At 32.7% G+C, this 14737-nt stretch overlaps 1 protein-coding gene and 1 long non-coding RNA gene across 2 annotated transcripts in view; one reads left to right on the top strand and one right to left on the bottom strand.

Annotated features, from left to right (window-relative positions):
* Positions 1-6985, bottom strand: part of pax2a (paired box 2a) — a 48447-nt gene extending 41462 nt beyond the window's left edge. The window contains exon 1 of the mRNA XM_039772462.1: positions 6726-6985. Coding sequence (XP_039628396.1) covers positions 6726-6741 — 16 coding nt within the window. The 5' untranslated portion in view covers positions 6742-6985. The remainder of the gene's footprint in view (positions 1-6725) is intronic.
* LOC120541133 overlaps positions 3959-14737 on the top strand; it is a 49487-nt gene continuing 38708 nt past the window's right edge. The window contains exon 1 of the long non-coding RNA XR_005635949.1: positions 3959-4027. This is a non-coding gene — a long non-coding RNA (uncharacterized LOC120541133). The remainder of the gene's footprint in view (positions 4028-14737) is intronic.

Below are 14737 nucleotides of genomic sequence, written 5' to 3'. Positions count from 1 at the left end.
AAGTATATGTCGGGGAGGGGGTGTACCGGGACTGGTGTGTGTGCTGCTTACGACTAAGCGTGATCGGTGAACTGTCGGATTATTTAAAGCTGTGCTTTAAATCCTTCTGTAGATGGCGCTGCTTGGTTTCATTTATCTAAGATCCTGTGATAATAGTGGAAAAACAGAAAAGTTTGAAGTTGGTTCGACTATAACAGTGAGACGCGTACTTATTTCTATGATCGGCGGAAAGGAGAAAACCGCGTATTTTGGGCTGTCAGTGTGGTCTTAGTTTTGAGCTGCACCCAAAGCAGATATCTTCCTGAGAATTTCACGTCCAGTTTTTATTATATTTGGATGAATATCATAAAATAAGTATATATTTAGAGCCAGTGCTAAGATTTATATATAAAAAATCCTGCAACAGTAATTTATTTTATAAAATACATATTGTACTTGCTTTGCATGAACTTGTATGCATTCCTAAATTCCAACCACATTCATTTACACGTCTTTAATTACAACTTATGCACCGTGATTCTTAACGGCGCGTTAAGTCATTTGGAAAGATCAGTACAGTGTAGCTCAGTAAACTTTAGCTGTAAAAATAAACCAAAACTCCGCTCACCAAAACTGATCAAATCTAATGATATGATGTCGTGGCTTTGTTGACTTAGAAAGTGAGATTTTTAGCAGTCACTCCGTCTTTTGGATTTTACAGTCTAATCTAATTTCGCACTGTTTTCACAGCATTAGTCTAGCGTTATATTTTTATTTATTTAAATGCTGGAGGCATCACATTGTAAATTTAAAACAAAGTAATACTGACACTCAATCAAAATGTTTCAAACTTTTAAAATTCTCAGTTTTTCTTTGCCTCTGTCAAATGCGTCAGTTAATTTGCAGATTTGTATATATACTGTATATCCCGATATTTAGTGTTTAGCCATAAGTAACAGTGTGCTTGTGTGTTTAAGAGGCGCAAATAAAAATACTAGCAGACATCAGTGAGGACCACTCAAGTACAATATATTGAGAACACCTTTTAGTACTAAAGAAACATTTGTTTTGAATTATTCTTACACCTCAATTAAATGTATTTTAATGTATTTTTTAAATTATTTTCTATGCTTATTTATTTAAATGTACAATTTTTAAAAAATCTGATCATTAATCTAGATTCCATTGTTCACTGTAATTTATTTTCAATTATGAATTCTTAATTCCTTCAGAAAGCTTTTGAACACCTCCAAAAATGTAATAATTTGTAATTGTCTTTTTAAGTATATATATATATATATATATATATATATATATATATATATATATATATATATATAAACAGGCCTTTCTATGTATGTTTATTAATCTAGAAATTGGGTCTCTGAGGTACTGTGTGTGCAGGGAAGTTTGCGTTTTCCCAGCTACGGATATACAAGAATTTTCATTAACTTTGTTAAGAGGAAGCACCTTCTTCGATTTACACTTCAAAAAGGTTATCCGCTCTGGGAGGAAATTAAAGAAAAATAAACTTTTTGTGTTTTAGAAGATACTGATCTCTGGATTTGCATCATTAGCTCCTCAATACAAGTGATCAATTCAATAAACCTGCTGGCTATTTAGGTAGCAAGTAAGCAGTATCATAGGTTTGGATTTTTTTAAAAAAAAGGGGGATTAAAATGTCCAGAGAAAGTTGTTTTTTATTTGTGAGGTTATTTGTGAAACTGAATGCGTGATTGATAGTATCATACGTTTCAACAAAAGAAAGCAAACATATGCCTTAGCTGCGTTTTGAACTCATCTGCACTCTGTGGATAAGTAGGCTTGGAGAAAACATGATATATATATATTTAGACTTCAACATCGTTTCCTGGATCCATGTTATGGATATTTACAGCAATCCAGTTCTCCCATTTTCTAAATAAACTTATTGAACTGGTTAGCGTCATGTTAACAATTATTTCACCTGACGCGGCAAACATTTCTTTTAACACGATGTTTCTGAAATGCATAGGTTTTAAACACTTTTAACAGGAACAAAGAAATGCTTCCTTTTTCGTTTCAGACTTTTCAGATAAATTTGCTGGGTAAGATGCATATTTGTGCAGCAGCTATATCTGAATATCTGTGTTGAAATATGAAATATTGGTTATTTAAATTAAAAATGATTATATTGTACATATCATAATATAGTAAAAGTCGTTTGTTCCTGTTAAACATGGGGCTACTGTACGTCCTTTGCCTTCTGGCCAGGTTTGAGGATGATTTTTCTTTTTGTTTCTGATTTTGGAGAGAGCTTCTGGTACAATATGTAGCACCATGGGCTGCAATTTCACAGCTCAGAGAACATTCGCCCTTAAGCTATACATTCGGTTTTCTTTCTTTCTTTCTTTCTTTCTTTCTTTCTTTCTTTCTTTCTTTCTTTCTTTCTTTTTGAATACAAGCTAACATTAAAAATTAAGCAAATATATAATTATGAGATTTTTTTACATTTTAGTTGAAATAAATTTCACTTGTTTATGTGTATGTTAATGGCACTTAATAAATGGAAACCTTTGAAATGAAAACATGCAAATAAGGTCACATTTATTGTTTTCAAACTTAGCAGAGGAACATAAAAACATCCGCATAGATAAATCCATTTAGACATACATACTTGCATGTATTCAAACATTCTGTTAACTCTTCGAGTCATTTCCAACAAACAACCTTTTTGCCGTCTCAAAAATGTAGTTTCCCATATGGTTAGTATTTACACCGGTGTTTCTTATAACTTTAATATCGTCATTTAATTCTCCGTGCGATTGTGTCCAAAAGATCAGAAGTAACTCCGTTAGGTAAGGCAGGTAAACGAAGCAAAGAGAGGTCGCACCTATAGGCCGGAACAGGAATCCTCAGTGAACTGATTAGCAGGTGTTCCAGAGTGCCGGGACCATAAAAAAGCGTAAGTCAAGTACTGAGACGATTGTATTTTGTAAAAATAAGTTTACCATTGTAAGTACTATCTTAAAACAGAAATGATGATCCTTGTTGAAGCAGGATCATTTTAGTCTTCAGCACTGCAGCTTTGGAGTTGTGTTTTGGAGACATGTAGAAGATATATACAAACATTAGAAACTGTTATGTAAAATTAAATAGCAATATTTGATTTTAAAGTTTTAAATATACACACATATAAATATGTATCTTTCATTGTAGGCCTAATAAGAAATGAATTAAAACTACTATTTTAAAACCTGTCAATTTGTGATCAATATGTATAAGCGATTTTCAATACACTACTTTGGAAGTAAAAGGTGTTAATGCCGACTTGTCCAACGGCTCTTGCATTAAAGGGCAAATAATTCATTAAAACACTCTTACAGATACAACACGGAATAATTTAATTTGCTTTCATACTAAGACTCAGTATCAATACGGTGCATATTGTGGTTGAAACATATGCAATAAATTAATTCTTCGTCTTGTCTTTTATGTAAGACTAAGAAATATGCGCTTGTATATATAAACACACTATCTATCTATCTATCTATCTATCTATCTATCTATCTATCTATCTATCTATCTATCTATCTATCTATCTATCTATCTATCTATCTATCTATCTATATCTGTAAGCTGACTAAAGCTAACACGAATGAAGAAAGCATTGACATACAATTAAAACTGGTTTGTTAGAATGACAGAACGCCATTCATCTCAACCCTCATCTGTTAATGGTCTGTGGATTAACAGAATGGAGAAAGAAGAGGTGGAGAAGGAAGCGTATAATGGAGCTCCTCGATACTGACATGACTAGCAATCTAAAAAGGGTTCTCTTTCGCAGCTTCACTTTACACAGTTTCACTCACATAGGCTAGACGAGCATTAAGTCAAGTGGACAGCAATTAACTCCCTTGGAGAAACGGGAAATCCGTTTTTATTCTGTTTTTCGCTGCGTCCTCTGGTTCCTGTTCCCATTCACCTTAATATTGTAATGCCAACGTCACCAATCGATATTTTTTCGTAGACCTGCAGCGCACTTCATTTCGGAGCTGCATCGCTGGGTGTAAGTTGAACATACAAACCTTCTACGACTCGGAAGAGACCGTACTTTGTAATTCTAAAAATAACTTTCACTTTTATGTTTTATTCTATTTGTATCGGTTATTATAACCTTGAGTGTGCATGTGGGTCTCAGTACAACTAGATATTAGCTTAAACGTAGCTCGTTGTATTATTAGTATTCAGTTTTGTTATTACAATATATTTGTTATACATTATTCTTAATTTGATTTTTAAGCATGTTGCAGATTAACAACTGTTTGTAAACCTAAATAAAAAATATGTTTTTCTACTGTCGGGACATATTGTAGAGGAGTAATTTTATTTTGCTTACCGGACACGTTTCAGTTGCTATACTTTCGGGTGTGTTTATTTATTTATTTTTTTTTACAACGCATAAATAATTCAAAGATTCATTATCAACTATAAACAATCCCCATCTCAAAGGGAGAAAAAATTTGAAGTTCAAACTGTCTTGCACGGCGCATGCTTATTATACTGATTTAATTATAACATTTGGTTATGCAGCCAGATTGAAATTGACAACAGAAATCATGTGGGAAGATGGTCTAATGATGGGGAAAAAGTATTTTAGAAGTACTGTTAGCATATATGAAACCAGAAAGGCAGTATGGGTAATATAATATTATTTATATATGGTTTGCATTGCATGCAAGATAGACAAGAAGAAGTTCCAGAATAAAATGCTCCATGAGTTGAGAATTAAAATAAAAAGGCCATAATTAAATTCAGTGGCATAAAATGAAAATGTGTTATTCAGAAATGATATGAATGAATAAAAAATGCAATGTTTTACTTTTTAATCAATCGACTGTGTTTCAAGTTAAGTTTTCTTTCCTTCTTTTTTTCTTTCTTTCTTTCTGTCTTGCAGGAGTGTGTGCTTTAGTGTTCTCGTGTGTGTCTGCTCATAAAAGAGTGAGAGCGGGTGTGTGTGTGTGTCCGTGTCTGTGTGTGTGTGTGCGCTCACGTCTGGGTTGTGTGATACAGAGGTAGAACAACCGTGCTCCTATTCTAAAAATAAAAAGAAACCGTTTAACTATATAAACAGAACATGCTGATTGAATAACAACGTGTGCATACAATTCCAGGGTTGCCGGGCATTTTAAGATCTTGTGTCTTTGGAATGTAAAGAGTAAAGGTGTTAACAATAAAGATGCGTAACCCGTAACAATTATATTGAGAAAACTGTGAAAGAGAAAACTAATGAAAAGTTTTTTTAAAAATAATTTTCTATATTTCTCGTTCTATACACTTAATATTTAAATTCTTAAATCCACACATTTATAACACCAATCAAAGTCAGTTACCTGTTACAGATTGAACAGTTTACTTCCGTCACCTGGCTGTTGATATAAACAAAGCAACTACGTATATTTTATAAAAACCTAAATACCAATTAAACTACAAAGTAACGGTAGGTCTGCTACTCAGATATGAATAGCAAAGATGTTATCTGGCAGTCCGTCCTCAGAATTGTTTATGCATGTAGTCGATAGGGTGAACAGATGGACCATCAATTTAATTCTATCCCCGACACCATCAGAGATTGATTTTGTACTTGCTTTTAATTTTGCTATAATTAATTAGATCATTACAACTGTTTTCCATTGATCTCACTATTTATACCCAAACTAGAAATGTGAATTAGTATGTGATATATGTTTCTATTATATTACCCAATAATGAAATGGATTAAAGAATTCCCCTCTAGTCCTTCTCAGGGGGCATGATATAAATGTAAAGTAAAATTATCTGCAATCATATTTTTTCCATTTTGATTGGTAACATTTTAGATATTTTCATTTAAAATAATGAAAAAATATTTATGAAGTTGCAAGTATTATTAGAATATATTATTATCAGCACAAAAATAAAAGTGATGACATAAATTTTCTGTTTATTTATTATGTTTGTTATGAAATCTTCAAATATTAAATAATACTGCGTGAAATCATTTATGATAATGATAATGACTAAGTACCGGTGCAGTAATATTTAACGTTGATTCGGAAAGATACGTATTGACTTGAATAAGAAATACAAAGGCAAATTTAAAGTTAAAAATAAATAAAAACTAGACACAGATAAAAGATAATTGAACAACTATCAGATGTAAATGAAATTCAAAATGCATTTGACACGTGTAAGATACGTCATCAATACATGCTATTTTGCTGTAACTTTAGACGACCACATATTGTATAATGCACGATAAGTTAGCGATTGAAATATTAGTTTAATAAGAATTAACTTTCAAAACTATACTATTTTGAAAGTGTTCTTTTTTAATTCAATCACTATCACAGAACATGTCTTGAATACTCAAAAAGCTATTAAAATGAGAAGTCAAAAAGGAAAAGCATTTATCTATCTATCTATCTATCTATCTATCTATCTATCTATCTATCTATCTATCTATCTATCTATCTATCTATCTATCTATCTATCTATCTATCTTGGCAATTTTTGGCTGTTTTAACTCGGGACATTTGTGTTGGTCACTCACCTTTTGTGAAGTGCACCCATGATTTTATCTTAACAAATAGCCAAAATATCCACCCTTCCGTTACAGGCAAATCGACTTGACAATCAGACAAAGACTAAAAGTAGGAAAACAGAAGCAATACTAATATTCCTACTGCAACCACAATAATTACTAATAAGAATAGTAATAATCTTACCTGAGTTGTGAGCCATAGCTTCTCCTTGTCTAATGGTCCGTCTCACCGATGCAGCCCACTAGATCTGACCGGCCTCCTGCACCCACTCCTCGGCTGGGCGCCTTGTCTTTCCCCGCTGGCTCTCAAAATCTACAAGCAGTCATCCACAACTAAACGGTTTAGACGACAACAAAAAGGGGAAGCAAATCCTGCTCTAGTGAGCTGAGGATTGATAAAAGAGAAAAATAGCAATCAAAGCAAATAAAGCGTTTCAGGTGTTGTATAAAAGAAAGAATAAAACTTGTCTGATGGAAATAAAGAAGACTTTGTGTAGGGAGATGTGCTTTAGGTATAGCTGCCTGTTCAGAAGACGCTCTTTTGCATTCATTAGCAAACACCTAAAGGTAGGATTTATCATATTGTGTACGAATACGTTTTTCGTATAAAGTTACATTGATGCTCTTCAATGGATAGCATTTATCAATATCTGTGCATACAAAGAAACCAAATCTGAAAAACACTTAAGTTAAAGTCAAAAAAGTTGCAGTTTCTTGCAAGACTTTGTTATTGCTCCGTGGGTTAACAAAGTGGGCTGCCCATTGGTTGAACCCAGCAATGAACCTGCACTCTAGGGAGGAGGAGGGTCTGTCTCATCAAAATGCACACCTAATACAGTAGTAGTAAAAAGATTTACAATTTATTCTACATGATCTTTTAACATGTATTACATGATAAAAGCTCCGGCCCCTCGCGACCCTGTATCTAAATTTCCTACGGAAAATTGGTGGATGGATTTACAATAACTGAATTTTGCAAATTCTATCTATCTATCTATCTATCTATCTATCTATCTATCTATCTATCTATCTGTCTATCTATCATAAAGGTCTCCATAAAGATTTCTTTAGCAAAGTGATGTAAAACTTGCACGATAAACCTTGAATATCTGTCGTTAGGAGTGGCGAAATAAAACTAAAATGTAGTGGAATATAGGCTTTAGTTTGAAGTGCATGACTAAGACAGTTGTTCAAAAAACAATGTCACAATTGTTAATAAGATATTATGGTTACTTGACAGAAATAAAGAGGGGACTGAAAGACCATTACAATACACTTGGACAGGATAAAAAGGCATCTAGCCATAGTCACCCCCCATCGTGTTAATTACTTCAGTTATAAACAAGGCATAACGACTTAAAAGGCTGTTGATATGAATTCTTATATTATTTTTGATGTTTAATTCGTCACGCTAATCTGCGTTCTAGTATGAACTATTTTCCTGACAAAAACCTGGTTGAACTTCATAAACCGCAATTACTGTTCTGCACACCAAACCGCCCACACAAGAACGTATACAAAACTCCCGGGCCTTTGCGCGCGCACTTTTTATAATGGCATATCTGGGAACTTAAAAAGTTATTATTATTGTTATTAATAATAATAATAATGATAATAATAATAATTTTAAAAATAACCGAAATAGCGGTAAATAGTATAATAGTACACATAAAATAAATATATGATTAAAGTTGCACTTTTAAGAAAAGTGGAAGATTTATGAAAAAAAAAATGATATTCAAGGAGTGAGTCGAGGGATTTTAATATTCTGCCGAAGTCTTCTCCTGCTTTAGGTCCTCTGCTCAAACACACAAGTTCACACTCATACACACACACAAACATAAAGCATTATTTGTGGCATGGGAAAATGCATACTGTCCTGACGTTTGTTTTCTGAACTTTCCATTTTAATCTAACAGAAAAAAAGTTTAACCACCGGCATACATGAGTCGATGTTTAAGTATGCAGTGAAATTCTATTAATTATAGCTTGTTTTGTATAATTCACGTCGTGTGGGAGCAATTTCAAATGCTATTGGTAACTTTGTTCTTTTATTATTGTTAACTTACCTTTTTAGGACATCTTGTATTACTTAATCAGGTATTAACTATATGCCCGAACTTTTCGTTCTGACCGCTTATAAAAAAACATTTTCAATCTTTGTCATAATTCGGTAACTTTGATATATAAAGCGCTTCTGTCTGTTTATTCTCCCATAGGACGTAAAAGTAAAGTTGCAACATCATACATTGTAGCTGTAGCAAAGGGTTACTTTGAAATTAAACGAATGATCAAGACCTATTTTCCTGCCTCGAAAGACCCTTGAAACTATTATGAATTGGGAATTGATTTAAGGTGAAATTATTTTAATTAGAAAAGACTTTGTTAAATTACTTTTTATACCCTTAGCGCTAAATCAGTCAGATACTAAAGCTTTCCATTTTCAGCAGCCCCAGGTCCAGCAAATTATTACCCAAAATTTACATCTCATTTGCAATTTAAACACATATCAGTGATATTGGAATATGAAAACGATTAATATTCACATCAGCAGTACTTTTAAAAATGATATCGTACCAAATATATGTTTTGTCACATTTTAATACGTTTCCATTTAAATGTGCATGTGATTTATACTATTATTTTAAAACGAAGCTTATGATCTATTTGCAGCAATAAAAATTAAGCTTTGATTTGCAACAGGGATTTCATAAAATATGCGCTGGTGTTTTGCTGTCTTTTTTTCTTTTTCTCTTACAAATATCTCTTTATCTAAATGTTGCGTTCTAACGCAAATATACTAAGGAAGTTACAGTTATATCTTAAAAATGGGTTAATAATTACTTTCACCAGAAGGGGCAGTACTATTCAGGTATGTGAGAATAACGTATGCAACTTTCCTATTTGTTTTCAAGTGATTTTAAAAGTTTGAAAAGTTGTTTTTCTTTTGGGGAATCACTATATGCAATCCTATTCATTGATTGACCACTACGGCTGAAATCACCATATACACGTGTAGTATGACTATACAGACCGAAAAGAACTTGAATATACACAAGATAGATAGATAGATAGATAGATAGATAGATAGATAGATAGATAGATAGATATGTCAATTTTACATTAAAAATAAATTAATTTTAAAATGCTTTGTTTTCAAATGTATTAACATTGCTGTATTGTATCGGGTACACTCTCAAGGTAAGTCTCCAGATATACACCCTATTCCAGTGTGTAAATTGAAAAACAGAGTAAAAGATTTTAAAAAATGACAGCTTACATTTCATCAACTGATAAAACACTTTATTGAGTTTTAAAGCCACGTGTATGTATGCTATTCATACTTCGGATGATATTATTATTATTATTATTATTATTATTATTATTCCATGCAATGAACTGACTACCCGTTTGGGGACTAATGCCTTGACTTGGATGGGCTCTGACTTTTCGCGACCCAGTAATGAACTAAGGGAAGTAAAACATTAATGAATTGCTGTATTATTATTATTATTATTATTATTATTATTATTATTATTATTATTATTATTATCGTTGTTGTAAATGTTGTTAAGTCAATGCTCACTTCATGACAAAGTAGAGTTAACGCTGGCGCACGGGACGGTCACCTCTAACCAGGAGAACAAACGCTGCAGCTTTATGTGTTTTAAAAGTAAGCATAACTAATTAACAAACACGACTTTAAGAGTCTCATAAATTTAATAATATGTTATAAAAATGGAAAACATATTGTCTCAAGTTAAAAAAGTCTAAAAGATGATCGTTTATTTTTAAGATTACCTTTGTACATGGACAATCACATGCTTTACATGGACTTGCTTTTCAAAATCAAGTTAAAAATTGTTTTTTTACCGCTCTATTCTTGATCTGTAATGATATAGGACATACTTTAATATACAACACACGTTCAGGCTATTAATAAAATATGCAGATTTCAAAGTAGTTATTAAATGTGCCCTGGAGTGGATGAATATAAAAACAGGAAAGGCTCTTATTGATATGTCTGAGTTGTATTTTTAATATTCAGTGAACTAAGTTAAGTCCTAAAAAAACAGCCTTTCTGTACAAAATTGTACGTTTTTTTTCCCTGTGGCCGCCTTGGCACACACTTGCAAAAACCCTCACAGTGTAATAACAATTGATTTTCTTAATTGTTTCTCAGCATTCTACAAGCAGAAGCCTGAATAAGAACGTTTTCCAAATGGCCACTATATAGCTCAGTATAAGAAGAAGAGCAGCTAGGCTGTGAGATGTTACACCATCTAATGTAGCACATTTTGTACAGCGTTAAGAATCACGTCACTGTGTTGTTATGTGGCAAAATCGATATCACTACACTTTTTGTACTGATTATATTCTACCTTTGGTAGCAGTTTTCAAGTTTTTACAGTTTATTTCTTTTACACTGTAAATGTTTGTGCCTTAAAAGAAGAAAAAAAACGATTAAAAACAACTCTTCACTCTGAAACAGCCATCCATCCATTTTATATCACTCAGTCTTAATAACCTCGTTACATATCCAAATTCAGACCCTTTATAACTGTTTAACATGACGAATTCTTGTAGATACTTCCGTATACGACGATTGCAGGGCATCATGTATGAACAACAGTATTTCACAATAAACAACATGTACGACAATTTCGAGGCGGACTGGTGGCTCTGAGTCTAGGGATCTGCACTGGTAATCGGAAGGTTGCCGGTTCGACTTCCGTAAATGCCAAAAGGGACTCTTCTCTGTTGGGCCCTTAACCTGAAATTGCTGAACGCTTTGAGTAGTGAGAAAAGCGCTATATAAATGCAAAAAATTGTTATTATTAGTATGTACACTTCGGGGTACATTATTATTATTATATGTAAACTGTACATTTTTACTTAATTTTGATTATTCATATGCTAACATGACGTTCATTTGAAAATTTAAAGGCGCTATACAATATTATAGTTCAGTTAACGAAGCCAAATATCGTTATTTTTTGACGACAGTAACATATTCCACCTCTAATACTGTCGAAGTGAGAACTCTTATTTGGAGTTTTCAGGAAATGTTTTGCTTCCTAAGAGCATCATTTTTAAATACGTCCGTTGAACACGTAGGCATGAATTCGACCAATAAATATGTTTATTACCAAGGTAATGTATAGTCAATTTACGGTGATTTTAACGACCTTAAGTGAGACATCTGCAGTTTGATGCTTAAACCCTTCTTGAAAAATTAAACGCGTTTCTATCAGTCATCTGTCTCAAACTCAGGAACATTTATCATCTCAGCCATTCTCCCTGAAAACAAAAATCAATTCAGATTTTTTACAAATTATCTTATTTATCATAGTCTTCAACTCCAGAGTTATATTCTAATAAAGTGTCCGTGCCACTTTAATATTCGACAGTGACTTGAATTTAAATTATAGCTCTCGCCTTACATCCAAAGAATTTTTTGGTTTCGTGAAGTTAAGCTTCTTCACTCTAGATCACAAAACGCAGAATCTATCTGAAACGTGTCTGTGTGGAAAGCTGTCATGTTTGTGCTAAAGAGGTTTCCTTACAAAAAATAGACATTCATTCAAAGCATACGTTGGTAAAATGCAAATAAACAGTAATTTTAAATGAAGTTAGTTGAACCTCATTTCTTCCGAAGTGCTCTCACCCTCCTCCCATCCTCATACAAGTCCCTAGAACGTGTCAATTTGATTTTCACTGCACTGTTTGCCCAGCAATACTTACCATTTTGCTCCAAATAGCCTTTCAATTAAAATAAAATTGTAATAACCCTAATTATTATTAAGTGGCTCTTTTTAATTAGACATTCTTAAATTGAAATATAGATGCTTTCTTGATCATCTAGTCACATCTTATAAATTTCCTCAATTCTTTGGCTGGTTGGTCAAAGATTGTGTCGTCTTGGATACCCTTAAGCCCTGATAAAATAGTTCAGTACAAAATGTTTGTTAACTAGGCTATATAGCCGCTATAATATTTTAATGTTGATTTTTATAGCTTTACCACGCTCTGCCGTTCTTGTGAATATTGTAATATTGCATTTTTTACAAGTTACTCTTCTGTTAATGTTCCAGTTAGTAAGTTTTACAGTCCTCCTCAGTAATTTTTTGTATTCTTCTGCACTGTTAACCTCTGTGGTGGTGTTTCAACTTCAGCCAGTTTTTAGCAAAAGCTCTTAAACCATAGTATAGCTGGCGGAGTTTGTCTTTCATTAACTAGTTTTTAGAAATGATGATCACATTCACATAAATGTTATGTGAATAAAATTTTTGTTTAGTGTATTAAAGGAAATATCTTCTATTATTCAAGTACATAGAGCCTTCAAATTTTGTATTATGTATTTTAAGTCTAGATAGATTGGTAGAAAAAACATTATATACAGTAATATGATGTTATCAATAAAACTATTTTTACTCAGGAATCAGTTATTTAATATTTATTTTATATTGTGATCACCATCATAAGGCATTTTAAAAAGCCAATATGCGTTCATTTTAAACATATATTACATGCAAGAACTAAAAAGTTAAGCCTCAGTGTAACTGACGATGAACTCAGTAGTAAGCTTAACACTTGGTGCATACACAAGATATCATTCTGCAGAAAAAAAGTTTAGTATATACATAATTTTACAACAAAAAGAACCTTTTTGAAATACATCATGAAATCATATATTCCAAGAAATTGTATATTTAAGTTTGTTACATATTTCAAATGTAGGGGGGAATATTTCAGTTCTTAAAATTTTCACTGCAATTTAGCAACTTCTACTGAATGTTTATTTTGCCCATTTGTATGAATGAAAGCTAGCAAAAACGAGACTGTAAAAAAAATAGAAATCATTTATGAAGAGCAAGTAAAAAATGAAATGCAAAAAAGGAACAAAGTAAGAATACTTGTATTCAAATAAAAAGCTTGATTGTGTATTGTGTAACAGCTGGAGTGTTACTGCAACATAGTTCATGTTTCTGTTTTGTTCAGAGGAATCAACAATATTGCAGAGTTAATAACACAACAACACTACTGGTTCCAGCTTCTTTATTCTTGAGCTGCTGCCTGGTAAAATAAAGAGGCACAAATTATACTAACCTTCAGGATCATAAAATAAACATTTTATTGCTGTCTGAAATTTTCAAATACACACTCAACATTCTTCATTTTAGATAAAAAGATAGAAACTAATGCGAAAGATTATTAGAATCACTTATATGCATGGCAGCATGATTTCTGGGGAAAGTTATGACCTGTTTGCTAGGTAATAAGTTCTTCAAATATATTACACTCATGCTTAATAATCGCTGCCGACAAACATTTGCTTCTCTCTCAGTTTAAATCAGGCCATATTATAAATATAACTGCATATCCATATAATGTGGGCTGCATTTGTCCAAAGGAGTTGGACTTGTTTAAACATGATATGTGATTAGTTTGCATATTGGCCATTACATTACTCCTTAGTTCCTACAACAAAGGAACAGATCATTACTAATGTTCTTCCATGCTTTAAAACGTGTCGATTCTTTCATTGGTGCAATCGCACAGTGTTTATACGTTGATTCAGTTTCCTTTGGCACATCATCTGTATGGAGTCACTTGTTATGCAACTAGTCTTTAGAGACGTTGGTTTCTTCTTACAGTCAGAACAGATGCCCTTGGGTTAACCAGTGACTCTAAACCACATATGAATGAATTTGCTGCTTCTGTGAGAAGTTGCAGCCCATCCTCAACTTCAGAAAATTCAAGAAACGACAGACAAGCTCCATCTTGTCACTCACAATTCATTTAAGTTCTCTTTACATTTAGGTTCACCACATTGCCTTCTCAAATGCTGCATGTTTGCCCTTCAAGTGACTGGATTATTTCTCTTGAATTTGGGATACAATTCACTTTTTGGAACCTTCAAAGTTATCACAAATATCTTTCAATGTCCTGCCAACAGAAACCCTTAAGATATTGATTTAGAATTAAACACAATATGTTATGTATCGCTCCAACTACCATTCTGAACTGGTAGACAACAGAAAGTCTCATTATTTTCCTTGCAAAGAAATGAATTAATCAGAAATCTTGGAATGTCCTCATCTTTTTTATTGCAGGTTTTTATGACAGAGGAGATATTAGTTGGAGCAGATGTTTTGCATTATGCATTATGTCTCCAATGATGTAACACTTCCA

The sequence above is a fragment of the Polypterus senegalus genome, chromosome 1 (genome assembly GCF_016835505.1).
Source record: "Polypterus senegalus isolate Bchr_013 chromosome 1, ASM1683550v1, whole genome shotgun sequence".
In the NCBI taxonomy this organism is placed as follows: Eukaryota; Metazoa; Chordata; class Cladistia; order Polypteriformes; family Polypteridae; genus Polypterus; species Polypterus senegalus.
This window is presented reverse-complemented; position numbering and strand designations above follow the sequence as displayed.